Source organism: Rhinatrema bivittatum, chromosome 6, assembly GCF_901001135.1.
Source record: "Rhinatrema bivittatum chromosome 6, aRhiBiv1.1, whole genome shotgun sequence".
Lineage (NCBI taxonomy): Eukaryota > Metazoa > Chordata > Amphibia > Gymnophiona > Rhinatrematidae > Rhinatrema > Rhinatrema bivittatum.
In genome coordinates, this window is record NC_042620.1 from 271,969,541 (window position 1) to 271,989,693 (window position 20,153).

The 20,153-nt window shown below is 43.5% G+C and overlaps 1 protein-coding gene across 4 annotated transcripts in view; it reads right to left on the bottom strand.

The window, feature by feature from the left end:
* TAF1 (TATA-box binding protein associated factor 1) overlaps positions 1 to 20,153 on the bottom strand; it is a 441,469-nt gene that overhangs the window by 81,687 nt on the left and 339,629 nt on the right. For all 4 annotated transcript variants that reach the window (XM_029607221.1, XM_029607219.1, XM_029607220.1 and 1 more), the window contains exons 34-36: positions 16,338 to 16,405; positions 16,142 to 16,258; positions 15,824 to 15,946 (exon numbers count right to left, since the gene is read on the bottom strand). In XM_029607221.1, coding sequence (XP_029463081.1) covers positions 15,824 to 15,946; positions 16,142 to 16,258; positions 16,338 to 16,405 — 308 coding nt within the window. The remainder of the gene's footprint in view (positions 1 to 15,823; positions 15,947 to 16,141; positions 16,259 to 16,337; positions 16,406 to 20,153) is intronic.

The window sequence follows — 20,153 nt, forward strand, 5'->3', positions numbered from 1 at the left end:
GGTATGTGATCCAGAGTGTGCGTGCGGCAAAAGCGGGTGCGCCTGGCACTAACGCACCTCTTTCTTTTTTTTTTATTATTAACAATTTTTATTGAATATTCCTTCGTTGAACAGTGCATATGACAAATTATACAACATAAAGATTCATCTTACAGAGCATTGCTTGTTCGCACATTTCCAATACGAAGTAAGGAAAATAACTTTAATCCCTACCCTCCCCTTCCTCCCCCCTCCCCCTAGAAGTGTGATCTGCGCATATCAGAATTATAACACATAACCGTTGTGGGCAGCCCCCAAGAAGCGTGCCATCAATAAAAGAATGCACCTGTTTCGAAAAACGAACAGTTGGCTTCTATACCGTATAACCCTCCTCTATCCCAGTGTCCTGCCATTCCCGAAATGGTTGCCAACAAACCTGGCGCCGTTTTATGTCCCTGGGTTTAGTGCATCCCATCTTTTCATGAGCCTGACACAGCATCCTCAATCTCTGAGAGACCTTCTCCACCCGCAAGGGCCCTGCCTTTCGCCACTCCTGAGCTATTTCACATTTTGCTGCCGATATAATAAAGATAAGCAACTGCCCTTGAGCTATGGTGACATCATAGGGTAAATTTAATAAGGTTTGCTCCGGTGTGAGGGTAACCTCTATCTTCAAAATGTCCCTAATTAACTGAGTAACCCGGGACCAGAAGTCCTGTAAATGCTGGCAGGACCACCACATATGAAAGAACGTGCCCTCCATTCCGCACCCCTTCCAACATTTGATGCTATATTCAGGATTGAATTTATGTATTTTAGCTGGCGTGCAATACCAGCGCAGCAAAACCTTATACCGGTTTTCAGCTAATTGGGAGTAGGGGGGGCCCCGTTTGGTATAAAGAAAAATTTGGTCCCATGTGGCGTCTGGCAGGATCCGCCCCAAATCTCCCTCCCATGCCCTCACAAAGGCTGGTTTAGTCTGCGGGTCTTTATTAAGAAAGTTATAGACCTGAGAAATAGCTTTCCGCAGACTATCTGCCTTGTCACACCAGGCCTCTACTATTGTTCTGCCTAGGGCCAGTTCCTGGCCCACCCTTTCTGTACGGAAAAAATGGCGAATCTGTAAATATGGGTAGACATCCAACCCAGAGAGGTCATATTTGGCCTGTAAAGTGGAAAATGAAATAAATTTGGCATCCTCCCACAGCTGTCCGAAACAGGTAAGTCCTTTCCCCAACCATTGTTGAAAAGGGCCTGGAGAGCTGCCCGCTTGAAATAAGCGATTTGTGTGGATGCTGGTGCTATAATAGTACCTGCGGGCGCCTGTCAATTGAGTGCGCCACTGTTCCCATAGAGAGAGAGAATTCTGTGTCGAGGGCGCCATGCTACTCCACGGTATGAGTGTACTCCTGGGTTGCCAAATCAGGGAACGCAGGGGTGTCCTGCCAAATATGGCTTGCTCTATGATTACCCATTGTTTTTGTTCCCCTCTTCGATTCCAATCAAATATGGCCCGTAATTGAGCCGCCGCATAGTACCCTTGTAGACTAGGGACGCTCAAGCCACCTCTCTCTTTTGGACGATACATGACCTTTCTTGACACCCTCGGCGGTCGCCTTTTCCAAATGTATGAGAAAACACGCCTCTGCCATCCGGTAAGTACTACTTTTGGTATGGGAATAGGCAAGGCCTGGAACAGGTAGCCCAGGCGGGGCAGGAGATTCATTTTCACTGAAGCGATTCTACCAAACCAAGATAGGTATAGACCTGACCACCTATCCAGGTCGGCAAAGATTTGGTGTACGAGTGGCGGGTAGTTAAGCTTAAAGAGATCCCCCGGGTCCTTACTGATATAGACTCCCAGGTATTTAATTTTGGTGTTAGCCCAGCGGAACTGAAACTGGGATTGCAGGGCCACCAGCTCTGGAGCAGATAGTGTAACATTTAATAGTTCAGATTTTTCAATGTTAAGCTTAAACCCCGACACCGCCCCAAAAGTACTAAGTTCATCAAGGGCCCCCCTCAAGGAAGTGCCCGGCTCCGACAAGGTGAATAGAACATCGTCGGCAAAGAGAGACATCTTATATACGCGCTCTGCAATCTCTACCCCCTTTATAGCACTGTTGGCTCGCACTCTAACTGCCATCGGTTCAAGAAACAAAGCAAAGAGTAGCGGCGACAGGGGGCAACCCTGTCTTGTCCCTCTTTGAATATGGAAAGCCTCCGAGTAAACCCCATTAACCTTAACCCTAGCCGTCGGCCCAGTGTAGAGCTGTTGTATCCAGTTAATGAATTGATTACCAAAGTTCATGGCCCGCAAAGTGGCGAACAGAAAGGGCCAGTGCACCATGTCGAATGCCTTCTCCGCATCTACCGACAACAGAACCATAGGTTGGTGCTCCTTGCGTGCCCACCATATCAGGTTAGTGATTTTTCGAATGTTATCGGCTGCCATCCTGCCTGGGATGAAACCTGCCTGGTCTGTGTGGACGAGTTTCGTCATTACCCTATTCATTCTGTTCGCCAGTATTTTAGCGATTAGTTTAAGATCAATGTTGATCAGGGATATGGGTCTATACGAACCACAATGATTAAGATCTCTCCCCGGCTTTCCCAGGATCGTGATCCCCGCCTCATTAGATCCGGGCCACAGCTGTCCTCCGTCCCTCAGAGAATTAAATAATTCTCTCAAGGGTTCCAATAGAGAAGCGGAGAACGTTTTGTAAAATTGTGGGGTAAATCCATCCAGGCCAGGCGCTTTGTTCGCCTTAAGATCCCCAATAGCCTGTTGGATTTCAAGCAGAGAGATTTCCCTATCCAATGCCTCGTTCTCCGCCTCGGTTAAAGAGGGAAGAGTAACAGAGGCCAGATAACCCTGTATCTGATCTGATGAAACCTGAGGTAGCGCCGTATACAGGGATCCATAGAATTCCTGAAACCTACTTCGTATCGCTGGGGGGGAAGTGAGAAGTTCCCCGGCTCCGTCCCTGATTGCTAGAATCTGGTTCCGTGTCTGCTTGAATTTCAAGTACCTAGCCAAAAACCTCCCCGAGCGGTCGCCCCATTCAAACTTTTCTACCTTCAGGAGAAATAATTGGGCCGCTAGTTCCTTATCTGTTAGTGCCCTCAGATCCCCCCTCACTTTTTGCAACTGACTGTAAACCCTCGTGTCCAATGTTCTTTTATGTTCGTGCATTAATTGTGCTATCTCTCCCAATATCCTCTGCTTCTCCTGAAGTCGGGTTTTTTTGACATGCGCCCCTTTTGATATAAAACAGCCCCGCAACACTGCCTTAAGGCAGTCCCACAACAAAGCGGGTGCCCCCTCGTTAGTATCAAAGTACTCCCGTATCGTGTCATGAATTTGTCGACAAAAATCCATGTCGTTCAAGAGGGAGTCATTCAGTTTCCAGGAGGTAAATCCTGTACCAGCAGGAGACGCCCTGATTTCCATTACAACCGATGCATGATCCGACCAAGTTATGGGATTAATATCCATAACCCCAACCCTATTCATCAGGGACCTGTCCAATAAATAATAGTCAATACGGGAATACTTTTGATGGGGGGTCGAAAAAAAGGTATAATTTCTAGATGAGGGGTTCCTCTGCCTCCATCCATCCACCAGATTCCATTTAGTCATCAATGATTTTAGATACTTCCTATGGGGCTTGGTACCCTCGTGTGTACCCCCGGAGTTGTCAATGCTGGGGTCGATAGTTAAGTTGTAATCACCCACCATCATAATCGCTCCCATCCCTTCCCTGTCTAATAACGCATCTAACTGCTGGTAAAATTCCTTCTGATTAGTATTGGGAGTGTAAATATTCAGTAAGGTATAAGTGTTGCCCTGATAATCAAAACAAACCAGCAGATATCGGCCCATATGGTCCCCTATGCTTTTATGAATGATGAAATCCTGGCCCTGTCTAAATAGGGTGCAAACTCCAGTATACTTAGATGCCTGACACGCCGCCGAGAAGTATTGGTGGGAAAACATGGGCCAGTTTAGGAGATGTTCATAACGCTTTTTTAAATGCGTTTCCTGCAAACAAATTACCAGTGACCCCTGTTCCAATATGTCCTGCCGGAGTAGCTGACGCTTGCGGGGTGTCTGTAACCCTTTAACATTAAGGGAAACGCACCTCTTTCTACCGCACCTTACTGTATCGGCCCGATAGTGGGGTTCAAAAGAGGGCTGGACACGTTTCGAAGTCCATAAACAGTTATCAGCCAGGAAGACTTGGAAATGCCAATGCATATCCCTGGGAACGAGATACAAAAAACAGATCAACCATTTGAGATCTGCCAGGTACTTGCAACCCAGACTAGTCACTCAGAGAGAGAGGATGCTGTGCTTGATTGCTTGTAGTCTGACCCAGCATGGCACTCCTTATATTCTTACAATCCATTTAGAATTTTACAACTTGGAATAATTTTGTATCTTCCACAAATTTGATCACCTCAGTCATGAATCCTTTGTCCAGATCATTATAAATAAGTTATAAAGTACCATTCCCAATACAGATCCCTGGGATAAACACTGTGGATCTCTAAAGGGTAGAGGCCGGAAATAAGAAAAGCGTGAAGGGGCATAACTTACTGGTGCGGCAGTTACTACCCTTAGCAGAACGCATAGAGATTGCTACCCTTTACCAATATGCCTTGATGCTTTTAATGCAACTGCAACATTGCTCCCCACTTACATATAGCCGGATGACTACAAAAAACTAACTGGCTATGTTTGAATACAGCCAGGTAGGTTTTTTAGTTATACGACTGGATAAAGTGCTACTTAACCGGATATCTTGAAAAGATGTCCGGCTAAGTAGCGCTGTCATCAGGAACTAAATTAAAGTAAACCATAAACTGCACAATCCCCTCCCCATCTTCTGTAAAACATAATACAAGCCAAGTGTGCATCCTACATCCCCTTGCCCCCTAAAGCTTTTTAAATAGCAACGATTTGCCCTGTATTGTAAGTCAGGCCCTGTCCCGCATTTACATTCAAAACACAATCAGCCTGCCTCCTCCACTCCCACCCTCCACAAGGAAAAAGTGTCCTGGCTGTACTCGCATCCTCCTGCCCCTCCCCATCCCCGCCAATACCTTTTTCAGCTCAGCCGGGAACAAGGGACCCTCTTCCTTGCTCCTGGCATCTCCAGCGCTGCTCTGACAGAGGCAGCACTTGAAGCATAAACTTGAACGTAATCTTACTCTTGCAAAGCTGCCTCTGTTATTTTTTTTGTTTTAATTTAGCTGATGTGTATGATGATATTGACTGTACATCACTTTAAGCAATTTTCAAATAAATAAATACCCAGTTAAGTAGCACTTTATCTAGCCAATTTATCCAACCTCTGAAGCAGGTCTAAACTTAGCTGGCTAACTTAGCCAAATATACCCGATATCTGGAACTAAAGAGATTCCAGAGAATGTGAAAATTGTGTTTAAGTATCAGCGACATTAAGAGACCTGGGGATTCTTTTGAATTCCCATCTTGCCATGTCCTCACATATTAAAAACTTGATTCGTTCAGTGTATTTTAAATTTCAGATGTTGAGGCAAAAAACTTGTTTTTTTTGGGGCGGGGGGGGGTTTAGAGCATTTTGATTTTAGATTCATCTTACCATCATTATTATTATTGAGCCTGGATTATTGTAATTCCTTGTTTCTGGAACTTCCAAATTCTTCATTATGATCTTTATAGCTGCTCGGCTGCTAACAAACTGTTAGACATTCGATCATATCACTCCACGTTTAGCAGCACTACACTGGCTTCTTATACAAGCATGGATCAACTATAAGGTGTTGATGCTAATGCATAAATTGATCAACAACCAAAAATCTTTATGGTTGGGTTCAGTGTTGAGAGTCTATACTCCATCTAGACCTTTCTGCTCCCAAACTAAGGGTTTGGTAGAAATTCCATTGATTAAGAATGTATATTTGGGTGAGATTTCAGATTGTGCCTTTTCTGTAATGGGACCTAATGCCTGGAACAACTAAGAATACAGAGTAAGATAACTACCTTTAAAAAAAATCTTTAAACACATGATTGTTTCAGCAGGAATTTAAAAGGGAATGGTAAAAAGGAATCTTTCTGCAGCCAGTTTGAGTAAGGATCATTGACCACATGTTAGACTAGAGCCAGGTCAGAAATACAGTGTATTGCATTTCATATTATATATATGATTTTATATTGGAAGCATTTGCGATATTACAGTGAGTGGCAGTACAGAAATAATTTTAAAATATAAGAAAAGAAAAAATAATTTCAGCTCCTCCCTAGAACGCCCCTAAAACATCCCTTTTTATGTAGCTAATTTATAGCTGGATAAGCATAACACTGAATGAAGACGTGGACATAACTGACATCTCAGAGAGCTAATGGAAGGATGATAACCAATGGGACAGTGCTATACTAGGATACAAATTATACTGCAATGATAAGGTGGATCAATTTGGGGTGGTGCTTTAATGTTCCGGATGGCATAGTGTCCAACGGATAAAGATCCTGCAAAAGATTAAACAAACAGTAGAATCTTTATGGGTAAAAATCCCATGCGTGCTGGGGGAAGAGTATAGTGATAGGTGTATCCTACCGTCCACATGGCTAAAATGATAAGATGGATGATGAAATGCTAAGAGAAATTAGGGAAGCTAAACAATATGGCAATGCAGTGGGAGATTTAAATTACCTCAATATTGACTGGGTAAATATAACATCAGACCATGCTAGAGAGGTAAAGTTCTTGGATGGAATAAAAGACTACTTCATGGCGTAATTGGTTCAAGAACTGACAAGAGAGAGTTATTTTAGATCTAATTCATAGTGGAATGCAGGATTTGGTGAGAGATGTAGCGGTGAAGGGGTCAACTTGGCAATAGTGCCCATAACATAGTCAAATTTGAATTAATGACTCGTAGGGGGACAATAAGTAAATCTACAGCTCAAAAGGGGCCCTGTGAGAGAACGAGGAGGAGTGAGAGAAAGCCACCTTGGTTCGGAGCGCTGAGACTGTGGGAAAGAGCCAGCTGAGCTCCCTCCGAGAGAGTGGTGAGAGCGGAGGTGAGCCTGATTACAACCAGCTGATTCAGCGTTCCTGATATCATCTGCCAGGGACCGGGTCCTTAAAACCCGAGGAGTGTCGGCGACTAGAGGGGCCCTGTGAGAGAACGAGAAGGAGTGAGAGAAAGCCATCCTGGTTCAGAGCGCTGAAACTGTGGGAAAGAGCCAGCTGAGCTCCCTCCGAGAGAGTGGTGAGAGCAGAGGTGAGCCTGATTACAACTAGCTGATTCAGCGTTCCTGAGGTCATCTGCCAGGGACCGGGTCCTTAAAACGCGAGGAGCGTCGGCGCGCAGTGCTGCCGGCGCGCGGCTTTGACCGCGAATGACTGCGGCCGGCTGGAAAAAAAACTCTAGGGACGTCTTTTTACACCTTATTGTTTCGAATCTATAGGTAGGAAAAGGAAAGCACGTTTTGTTACCTCGTCTCCATCTACTGTACAAACAGGCCACATGGACGCTCATATTAATCAGCAGGGAACGCCGCGTATGGACTCTACCCGAGTCATCTCTGATGTCTCATTAAGTCCAGGCAATCGACAGACTCCTCCACAACCACCAGGAAACATGGATAAAGATCTTCAAGTTGAGACCACGACAGGAAATGTGAGTGCACAAGAAATGCAATCTCCATTGACTGTAGTAGAGTCAGCTTCCTGCTCTGTAGTACATCCTTTAGAAGCAGATGATGGTAATGTGATAATTACCATGGACCGATCACAGATTGCTTCTGTGGATCTGGCCAATGTGACTCTGGGGGATTTGTGGAGGGTTTTGATGAAATTAGATTCTAACTTAATACAAGTTAATATCTCTTTATCCTCATTAGTTAATGTTAATAGGTTGTCTATTTTGGAACAAGGAAAAGGTTGAATGAAGTAGAATCAACTTTAAAAACAGTTGCAGTGAAAATCCAGAATTTTCAATAGAGAGAGAGTAAGAGAGAGTGTGAATATCCTAGATAGTAATTCTTTACATGTTGAAATAGAAAATTTGGAAAATGCTGAGAATTAAAAACTTAAGATTTGTCAATTTTCCAATCACTAGATTGTTATCACCTAGTGAAATGTTTGTAAAATTCTTAAAAGAAAATTTAGCATACGATATACCACTTGTATCTAAAATTTATTATTTCCCAGCTTGTCCTATTAACAACAATGGGCAGCTGGAGGAGAAAAGTTTAGGGATATCAACTTTCCTAGAAGAATCTATGGATGTTATCAAAAGAAGGGCAACATTATTTGTATCCTTCTCTTTGGAGAAGGATAAGGATATTGTATTGGGAAAATTCTTTAAGAATAAAGATTTGCAATTCTGTGGCCAAAAAATTTATGTGTTTCCGGATATGTCTCGACCTACGCAAATTCGTAGGAGACAATTCCTGATGTTAAAGAACAAAACCATGGAAATTGGAGCCACATTTTATTTAAAATTTCCTTCAAAGTGTTTTGTCAATTACCAGGGTAAAAAGTTCTCTTTCAACGAGCCATCCCACCTGGAGAACTTCTTAAAGGATAAAACTAGTCTAAGAATGAATCAAAAATCACCAGAAGTTGGTCATAGAGAATCAATTAGAAATTGCTCCTTCTCAGGATTAGTTTTTATTTTAGTAATATTTCCGAGGTTTATAGGACCCCTCACATTACTGGTTCATATGAGAGAAATATGATTGAGTATGTTTAGTCTGTTATTGGGTTATTGGATTATCAAAGTTTCTCATGTGATTTCTTATATTATGTGAAATAACATACTTCTTTGTGTTATGTTTAATTTTGGAAAATTTTGGATAATTATAAAAAAAAAAATCTACAGCTCAAGCACTACACTTTCAAAAAGGAGACTTCGATAAAATGAAGAAGATAGGAAAAAAAATGAAAGGTGCAACTACTAAGGTTAAGATTGTACAACAGGCATGGACATTGTTTAAAAAAAAAAAATCTTTGAAGCGCAATCCAGATGAATTTACGCATTAAAAAAGATGGAAGAAAGGCCAAATGACTGCCAAATTCATTAAAATTTGAAGGGAAAGAGGATATTTTAGCCAAAAAAGCTTCCTTCAAAAATTGGAAAATGAATCCATCTGGAGAAAATAGGAAAGGCATAAGCATTGGCAAGTTAAATGTAAAAGATTGATAAGACAGGCTAAGAGAGAATTTGAAAAGAAGCTGGCTGTGCAGGCAAAAACTCATAATAAAAATGTTTAAATACATCTGAAGCAAAAAGCGTGCGAGGGAGTCGGTTGGACCGTTAGATGACTGAGGGGTTTAAAGGGGACTTAAGGAAAATAAGGCTATCACAGAAAGATTAAATTAATTCTTTGCTTCAGTGTTTACAAATGAAGATGTTGCGGAGATATCCATTCCTAAGAAGTTTTCAAGGGTAATGATTCAGATGATTTGGGAACTGAACCAAATCACGGCGAACCTGGAAGATGTAGTAGGCCAGATTGACAAACTGAAGAGTAGCAAATTGCCTGGACCAGATGGTATACACCTCAGGGTTCTGAAAGAACTCAAAAATTAAATTAAAGATTTATTACTAATAATTTGAAACCTATCATTACAACATCCATTGTATTAATGTCATTTTATCTATTTATTATGAACAATTTTACTGTAACCTGCCAAGTACACTGGATTGAGCGGGCTAAAATACATGTAAATAAATAAATAAATAATACTGGAAGGTGGCCAGTGTAACCCCGATATTTAAAAAGGGCTCCAGGGATGATATGGAAAACTATAGACTGGAGAGGCTGATTTCAGTATCAGGACAAACGTGGAAACTATTCTAAACAACAAAATCAGAGAACATGTACATAGGCATGGCTTAATGGCATGGCTTAATGGAACATGGATTTACCAAAGTGAAGTCTTGCTTCACAAATCGGCTACATTTTTTTTCAAAGGGTTTAATAAACATATGGATAAAGGTGAGCCAACAGATTTTCAGAAAGTGTTTGACAAAGTCCCCCATGAGAATCTTCCTAAGAAAATTAAAAAACCATGGGATAGTTGGCAATGTACTTTTGAGGCTTGCAAACTGGTTAAAAGACAGGAAACAGAACAAATTGTCAGTTTTCTCAGTGAAGAGAGGTAAACAGTGGCGTGCCTCAGGGATCTGTACTTGAACAAGGGCTTTTTAATATATTTGTAAATGATTTGGAAAGGGGAACACAGAGCGAGGTGATCAAATTTGCAGATGACACAAAATTATTAAGAGTTGTCAAATCACAAGCGGATAGTGATAAATTGCAGAAGGATTTTGCGAGACTGAAGATAGGGGCATCCAAATGGTAGATGAAATTTAACATGGACAAGTGCAAGGTGATTCATATAGGGAAAAATAACCCATGCTGTAGTTACAAGATGTTAGGTTTCAAGTTAGGAGTTATCCCCCAGGAAAAATATCAAGGCGTCATAGCGGACAATACATTGAAACTGTTGGCTCAGTGTGCTGTGGCAGTCAAAAAAGCAAACCAAATGTAAGGAATTATTAGGAAGGGAATGATGAATAAGATGGAGAATGTCCTAATGCCTCTGTATTGCTCCATGGTGAGACCACACTTTGAGCCCTGTGTTCAGTTCTGGACGCTGCATCTCAAAAAAGATATAAATGCATTGGAGAAGGTACAGAGGAGGGTGACCAAAATGATAAAGGGAATGGAACGGCTCCCCTATGAGGAAAGGCTAAAGAGGTTAGGGCTGTTCAGGTTGGAGAAGAGATGGCTTAGGGGATTGTGATGGGGGTCTACAAAATCATGAGAGGATTATGACTGGTAAATGTAAATCGGTTGTTTATTCTTTCAGATAACAGAAGGACTAGGGAGCACTCTATGTAGTTATCAAGCAGCACATTTAAAACAAATCGGAGAACATTCTTTTTTACTCAATGCACAATTAATCTCTTGAATTCACTGCCGGAGGATGTAGTTAAGGCAGTTATCACAGCAGGGTTTAAAACAAGTTTGGATAAGTTCTTGGAGTATTCCATAAATTGATATTAGTCAAGTTGACTTAGGGAATAGCTATTGCTTATTACCAGCATTAGAAGCATGGGATCTACTGAATGTTTGGGTACCTGCCAGGTACTTATATGCTGGATTGGCCACTGTTGGAAACAGGATGCTGGGATGGATGGACTGTCAGTTTGACCCAGAATGGCAACTTATGTTCTTAACTCCTTGATGTCTTCTCACTCACTCTTGCCCTTCCACACACTCTCCCCCACCCCTTCCCTCCCCACTTTGATCACTAACTCTGTCCCTCCCCTAGTACAATCACCAGAGACAGAGAGGATGGGACACAGGAAGCCAGCATGATAAGCAGAAATGGGGGTCAATAAACCAACAAAGTAGCGGTAGAAGCAGTGGGGCTGACTGGTATTTACCCCATGTGTCTGACTTTGGCCATTCTCCCTTACAGCTGCCTTAATGGCACTGGGAAATTGCACAAAAGTCAAGGCTATATGGCTACTCCTTTCTCAGGGTAAGCAGTTCCAAAATTCTCTGCTCTTCTTCCTGTAGGAGCTGGGGGCCAGAAATGATCCATGTTGCTACTGGCTCTGCTCCTTTTCCATGGGAGGGGGAGGAACTGAATTACACTGCCAGTTCTACTCTGCTTCCTTGGATCCCAGAAAAAAGGTGGCAGAACATTGTTGTGTGTCATTTTACCAGAAATTAAGACCTAGGTAACAGACACAAAAGGGTGTTGAATTTAGCACAATTTTGAAAGATGGGAGCAGTAATATGTATCATCAAGATCAGGGCTGAAGTCTTGACAACTGTCAATACTGCTCATAAGTTTCCAATTTGTATTAATTCAACACTTTTTTGCGTTCTTTGGTCTGCAGTGTCTGCCTTAGGATCAAACCCTGCCCTCTTGTTCCCTACAGAACAGGAGGGAAGAGGGAACTAGAAAGAATGTATAGTGGAAAGGGGGCAGAGTGACTTATCTGCTCTCTCTGCTCCAAGTTCATCACCTCCTCTCCTCCCTGCAGGCTGCCTGGATGGGACGAGCAGGAGCAGAACACCCCTGCTGCTCTGCTTCTTAAGTCTGAAAAGAAGTGCCGGAACTGTGTTCTAGGCCGTTCCCCCACAAATTAAGCCCTGCCTCTTCATGAGGTCTTACTCCCCAAACTGGAAGCTCAAGGAGATGTATGCACTGGCTTGGGACCTCATATGGCCCCACTATGTGGGAAAAGTTCCTCTACCTTGAACAGAAGAGGTTCTCTTTCCGGTCTTCGGGGTTTAAGGAGACAAATAAATTCTTAACTAGCTTTGATAGCTGGGTTCCCACTGGCTGAATGACTCTCTGCACTGTGGATGAAGACATCCTTTTCAGAAACCCAAACTGGAACTTAGCGCCTTGGTAGCTGCATCTGCTGTAGCAGCAGCTGGTTCGGAGGCACTCTGCACCTGTTATGTTGACAACTCCCAAATGGCGCCTTAATTGATGCACGGTGCTGGAAAAGCCTTCTTCCATCCATAGCGCCAGCTACGGGATTCTTGGGATCATGTGCCAAAAGTTCTCCCCTCTGACACAACTGATGGCTTCTATTTGAAGGCAGCTAAGAAATGGCGTCACAAACTAACGATAAGCAGTTTTAAAAATTATGGTTGATATCCAATTGCAGGGAACTTTAAAAATGTTCAATAACTTCCCTTAGATTTGCTATTGCTATCCCTGGGAGCAAACAATAGGAAATGGGGAAACATCACAGGACTGCTTCTATGGCCAAGTACAAAAGCAAAAGTATGTTCAAGCAGCATTGTCTGAATTATCAGAAGGCTGCTCACCCTATAAAAATGTTGCTAGCACTGCTTTGCGAAAGTTGCATCATCTGGCCATATCGTTGGGGATGTGTGTGTGTGTGTGTTTTGGGGGGGGAGGGGGGTAGGATACAATTTTTTAAGATGACTATCTTTCCCAAGTGGATCTATGTTTTGAGTGTTCTCCCCTTTGTTGTGAGCTCCAGGGATATCCGAGTTTTACACAAAGAACAGCGCTTCTTTTTGTGAAGGGGAAGTAAACCACGAGTGTCTTTATTGCAAATGACGGGCTTGGGGAAACAAGATGGATTTACAAGATTTAAGATTATACAATCATTGTACCAATTTAAAACAGGTGGGAGACTGGCTCATGGGTACATCCTTTTACTGTGATAACCAATATGAAACTGTTATTGTACATCTTCTCCACCTTCTCAAATATTGGCTTATTTGAAGAATCATGTTTTAATCTCATCGGCTCATAGCTCTTGGCATTGGCTTACTTCCCAATTGAAATTGAATTATTCCACATCTCCCTTCCTCCCTATTGTGGGAAACCTTAATTTTCAACCTGGCATTCATAGGCGGGTCTTTAGGGAATGGGAGCAGAGAGGCTTGTCTATTATTTTTCAGGTTTTAGATGATCAAAGGAAAATGTTGCAGCTAATTGACTTACAGCAGAAATTGGGAGACAGGAGTACAGATACTTTTAGTTATATGTAGATTTTGTTCATTCATTTCAAAAGACTTGCTGGTGGACATGGGATGAGAATTATTGCTTGATTGGTTTGATCTGGAGGACCTCGCTAGAGGGTTTATGGTTTAAATGGAGTCACGAATTACACATGCAGCTCCCTTTACCCTCTTTTATTTTATATTTTGGAATCAATTCCAGAATATAAATATAAAGTTTTATCTTGCACTGTCATTTCGCAAAGACAAGCATACCTAACTGGTTTAACTGATTCCGATTTATGTTTGAAATGTAAGGTACAGGTTGATCCCTTAGATCACTCTTTCTGGTCTTATGTGAATATTGAAACATTTTGGAAACAAATCTATTATGATGTTGAAAATGTTCTCTCGGGGTAGATTTTCAGACCGCGCGAATAGGCGTACTTTTGCTGGCGCATCAGGCGCAAGCAAAAGTACGCGGGATTTTAGTAGATATGCGCGTAGCCGCGCATATCCGCTAAAATCCTGGATTGGCGCGCGCAAGGCTATCGATTCTGTATAGCCGGCGCGCGCCAAGCCGCGCAGCCTACCCCCATTCCCTCCGAGGCCGCTCCGAAATCGGAGCGGCCTCGGAGGGAATCCTCTAACGCCCTCCCCTCACCTTCCCCTCCCTTCCTCTACCTAACCCACCCGCCCGGCCCTGTCTAAACCCCCTCCTTACCTTTGTCGGGGGTTTAACGCCTCCCAGAGGGAGGCGTAAATCCCCGCGCGCCAGCGGGCCACTAGCGCGCCTGGACGCGACCTGGGGGCGGGTCCGGAGGGCGTGGCCACGCCCCCGGACCGCCCCGGGCCGTAACCACGCCCCCGTGCCCGCCCCAAAACGCTGCCGACACACCCCCAAAACGCCACGCGGCTCGGGCCCGCCCCCGACACGCCCCCCTCGGAAAACCCCGGGACTTACGCGAGTCCCGGGGTCTGCGCACGCTGGGAGGCCTATTGAACATAGGCGCACCGGCGCGCAGGGCCCTGCTCGCCTGAATCTGCCCAGATTTAGGCGAGCAGGGCTCTGAAAATCCGCCCCTCAGTGCGCATAGCTTTTTTCTGCCCCAGTGGCAATATTTGGACTTATGAACTTCGGAGATCATCATACTGCTCTATAAAATTTGTGGGTCTCAAAGGTCTTTTTAATAGCCAGAACTACTATACTACATCATTAGAGGGAAGAACTGGATCCATCCATTTTGTTCCCAGAGGAATGCTATTCATCAACTACTACTGATGGAGCTGATGGTTGGAAAACAAAGTTCTAAGAAAAGACAAGAAGAAAATGTTGGACAGCTGACTGCCTTATACTGACTCCTTGCCTTCACAAGCTAGGAGGCTGATTTTGAATGCTTATTAGACTGTGGCTGGGTGCCTGCATGAGATAAACCTCCCACCCATGCAGTGAGTAGCAGTGTAACTGGTTTACTTGGTGTTTATAAATACTTTTTGATGTTCTTTCAGTATATGCCAGGGGAGCTCAGAGGCAAAGCGACCGGGCATGGATTGTAATTTCCTTCTGTTAATCTTTAATAAAAAGATTTAAAAATAAAAAAATGTTGCTAGCAGTAATTTTGTTACGGGTTTGACAGTTGCTTGGTTTTTATTGCTAATATTACTACCCTTTTATATAAGGCTTGGGGCATGGAGAGTTAATAATGGAAAAGTCGACCCAGAAAAGGTAACCTTAATAGGCCAGTTTACCTATAGAAAAGTAGGATAAAAATGGCATTCATATAAACATTTCAAAAACAATTACATTTTTTTATATCTCTTCTCCACCGCCTAGCCATTTCAATGGTGCTAATGTTATATTGTTCTGGAATATAACTTAGTTCAGCCAAATATACATCAGATTGGATAAGTTCTTGGAGGAGAAGTCTATTACCTGCTATTAATTAAGCTGACTTAGAAAATAGCCACTGCTGTTACTAGCATCAGTAGCATGGAATAGACTTAGTTTTTGGGTACTTGCCAGGTTCTTATGGCCTGGATTGGCCACTGTTGGAAACAGGATGCTGGGCTTGATGGACCCTTGGTCTGACCCAGTATGGCTTGTTCTTAGATTTGGAGAAATTACATTATTTATTTACACCAACAAGAAAAGGCATATTTGGCCGATGATTTGCTAGGAACACTATAAAAGTTTCACATTTTATAGGAGAATCTTTATAAGAATTTTATTTTCTATTGCATCTTGCTTGTTTTGTGTATTTACTGTTTTTTCTAATTTAAACCTCATTTTCATATCTTATTACTCTCTAGGTTTTACAAGAGGTTAAAACTCACCTGCCCTCGTTTCTCTGGTGTGGTGATTGGTGTATCTGTAGCTGACAGGTTGCTCTCATCTTGGTACATTGAGGCATCATGAGACATACTAAGTGAGGTGTTGGTGTCATAAAAGTCTGGAGGCTGCAGTACACAAAAATAATGACTGGATTAGTTTCTATCGTAAGTGGGCTGAAAATATGCTCAGTAGTTTCTCTGCCCCTCTGCAATCAGCAATTTGACTGTCCTACAAAACAAGGGATTAAACTGCTCAGTTAGAGAACAGCAGCAAAATCTAATAGAAGCCTTATAAGAAAGCACAGCTTCCAAAATACTGACTTGAGGTGTATAGGGCCCAGGAGTCATAGGCTCAAGGCTCTCCAAGTCTGCTTCTTCCAAAGCAGCTTCTTTGGCAGTGGAAATGTCTTTCTCCAGCTGGGTCAAGTGTTCATCATACTAAGAAAGAGAGAAAACAGGAGTTCAAAGATAGAAGACACTACTGCTCAAGATAACACCTGAAAGTTTTGTGTATTACCTCAGCCAATGTTTGATGACAAATGTTCACAATCTCCTGAGCTGTTTTAGTGTATTGACTTTCAGGTCCTAAGGAAAAAATGTAATCCAGAATCACATACTTCAATGACTGTTTGGAAGTTCCCCAACCTCTGCACACAGTTACATATACATGAACCTCTTATCTGTATCATATCACTCACTTGGAACCACATCTCCCCTACATCTCTCTGCTCCCCAAACAAGTGTGATCGTTATCTGATAATATATTAGAAAACCACAAGGCATATGAGTCTATTTACTAAAGAATGTTAACATCCGTTAACATGTGTTAATCATACTATAATCATGGCTCCTGATTTCAGATGTTTATAAATTTAAATTTAGGTGTTTATTTTCCAGCTAAGTATGATTGCTTGAGAGGGGATACTAAAAATCTGTATTTATTGGTATTTTCGTGGTGCGGGCACTACTGTTGGGTACCTTTTCGGTTAAATCAAATATGTACACTTATGCAGCTGAGTCATTATTAGCGTGGAAAAGGCACAAAAACAAAGTGGAAGATCCAGGTAGGTAAAGGAGGGGTGAGAGAATACTAGGGGGAAGTGGTGTTTTTCCAGTGTTTATCTAATAAATACCTTTTTTTTTTTTTTTGCATTGGGGGTGTTTCATTGGGGTTTATCAGAAGCCCTAACTATAATGTATGCTAATGCTTGCATTATTTAATACACTATAGTTCATGGTAATGTTGATGCACAGGTAAAGGAAAATTAGTTTCTTACCTGATAATTTTCGTTCCTGTAGTACCAAGGATCAGTCCAGGACACCTGGGTTGTGACTCCGCACCAGTAGATGGAGACAGACTAAAACTTGTGGGCGGAGCATATATGCCCCTGTGCCGGTCACAGCCCCTCAGTCATACGTAATGTCAAAGTAGAACACAACCAGAGAACTAAACTAGCTAGAAACCGCTAAGAGAACGGGGAAACACCCCTCCTGGAAACAGACTCTCCAACCGAGAGAGTTAAACAAGCGGAACAAAATAATTCAGAACAAAGAGCGGACTCTCCATTACTTCAGCGTAGCACTGCGGGCGGGATCCTGGACTGATCCTTGGTACTACAGGAACGAAAATTATCAGGTAAGAAACTAATTTTCCTTTCCCTGTACGTACCAGGATCAGTCCAGGACACCTGGGATGTACCAGAGCTAAATTACCGAGGGTGGGAAGCAGAGAGTCCCGCTCGGAGTACCCTCTCTCCAAATCCCCCGGGATCGGTAGCCCGGACATCCAACCGGTAATGCCTGATAAAGGTATGTAATGACTTCCAGGTAGCCGCCCCGCAAATCTCTTGAGGCGATACCAGAGAAGCCTCCGCTCAAGATGCCGCCTGCGCACGAGTCGAGCGAGCCCTCAGGCCCACGGGAAGCGGTTTTCCCCGCACCCCTTTCTTAGGACCAGAGAACAGGACAAACAGATGATCCGTGACCCGAAAAGGATTACTGACCTCCAGATATCGGAGGAGGGACCTCCGCACGTCAAGCTTCCGCAATTCTCTCGCTTCCGGAACAGAGAACTCCCCGCCCGCCAAAGCGGGCAGTTCCACCGATTGATTCATATGAAAAGACGACACCACTTTCGGTAGGAAGGAAGGAACTGTGCGCAAAGAAACTCCGGAATCGGAAATACGCAAAAGGGGTTCACTACAGGACCGGGCCTGCAACTCGGAAACACGCCGTGCTGAGGCGATCGCTACCAAGAACGCCGTCTTAAGAGTGAGATCCTTAAGAGTCGCGCGTTTCAAAGCTCAATAGGCGCCGTGCATAGGGAGGAGAGAACCCAGTTGAGGTTCCAAGCCGGACAAGGAAGACGCAAGGGAGGACGAAGGCGTTTGGCACCCCGGAGGAAGCGAGCAATGTCCGGGTGGAGCGCTAGGGACGTACCACGGACCGTACCCCGCAAACAACCGAGCGCTGCCACTTGAACCCGAAGGGAACTGCACGCCAAGGGAACTGCACGCCAGGCCTATGGCCAGACCAGCCTGGAGGAACGCCAGAATGTCGGAGACGGAAGCCGAAGTGGAGACCACCCCACGCTGCACGCACCAGTCCTCAAAGACCACCCTGTCGCAATGAAAACACCTCAGACCGGTCTTCAGGGTGAAGCGTGCTCTCCCCGGCTTTTGGGAAGGCTGCTCTTTTATTATAAAATGATCACATAGCATTTCCTATGATACATACGTCACATATTTTCCTGCTACAATGTTTTCCACCATCAGTGTTTATGCTGACCTTTTACTACGTGGGTGCAAGTGGGCAGTAGGTGCAAGCGGTCAGTCTTCAGGCAGGGAGGGAGGAGGTCATTAGCTGGTCATGAGGCAATGGTACTGAGCTACCTAGGTGTGAAAACCCACAGAAATGCAAGTAGGTCATGAGCTATTCTGGGGCTGCTGACTTCCTGTTAGCTGGGGGCGGTCGGAGCAAACATTTTCTTTATAGGTTTAAGGAGAAAATAGTCAGACGTGGCAATGGAGTTTTTCTTTTCCATGACGTGGTGTTCCAGCGAGCCTGGAAAGCCAAACTCCTCCCCCACATCTCGTCTTTTTCTATTTTTTAATTTTAATTGTAAGCAACATACAGAACATCTCTTTATCCAGGCCGAAATTGAGGTTTTAGAATGGATATGAGATGGGGTAATGTACTGAACGCACCAAGCCAAACAAGGAAGCCTTTTATAAGGAATGCAACAGGAAGGAGTCGTGTGATACCACCGATATTAGGAAGCCAGGACTATAGCCAGTCCCAGGAGGGTATCAGTGTGGTCTCCTTTGAGAGCGGTGCCTCAGCAATCATGGTCTCCATCTGCTCTATGGTATGTGTGAGATTTGCTTTATAATCTGATATGTATATATACAGCAATGAGAATAGTCTTTCTAAGACTTGGAGCCAGGAGATATTGTGAAATTGTGCATGTGTTCAGTGATGGTTTAAGGAAGGAGTATTTTCTAGACATGATGTGGTGCAGAATGAATGTTTGATTGCAATATGGGTATTTCCCTAGCCTGAGCCCTGTGATACTGTCATTATTTTATTCCAACAAAAACAGCATTAATTTGTACCCTACTATTCAAATACATTACTGTGTAATTGACTGGTGAATTTATAAAAGACCCTTGTGTAAGTCCATCCTGATAGGTTAGAAAGAACTGCATGCATCAATAGTCCTTCTCTGGAATGGGTTGGCATGTGTATGCAAACCCAGCAATCTGTTTGTTCAATAGTTGTGATAAAGTCTGTGCATCGGTAATGTACATATTGGATTGTCAATAGTTCTTGTTCAGACATCGCAATGGCAGGAGAGATGAAGCTAAATATGAGTATACAGAACACAATTGTTAATGAGTTGGCATTCAGGCAAGAAAAGGCAGCTAATAAGAAGTTCTCTGGAGTTTTCTCAAAGCCTTGCTGTTCCAGGAGTTGTGCAGATTGGTGGGATAGGGCTTTGATCTATCTCCAGGTCATCAGGGGCTGCTTTTTGCGGGGAGTCCGGTCTCTGACCGTCTCTGGGTTGTGGAGGCTCAGGGAGAAGTTTGGGATCGGGTTTTGTGGATCCGGACACCTTTCCATCTTTCCACGGCTTCATACAATGGATTGGCACCCAAATTGGACCTGTAAAAGAAAGCACAGTAGCATGCCCGGGAACGGGACCATGCCAGACAGTATTAGGCAATACAAAACTGATGGTTGTGGGTGACTAACTTTAGTCCCATAATGATTATCCGCGACTGTGGTCTGATTTGAAGTTGATATATTTAGATGATTTAAAGTGTTTTGGGGG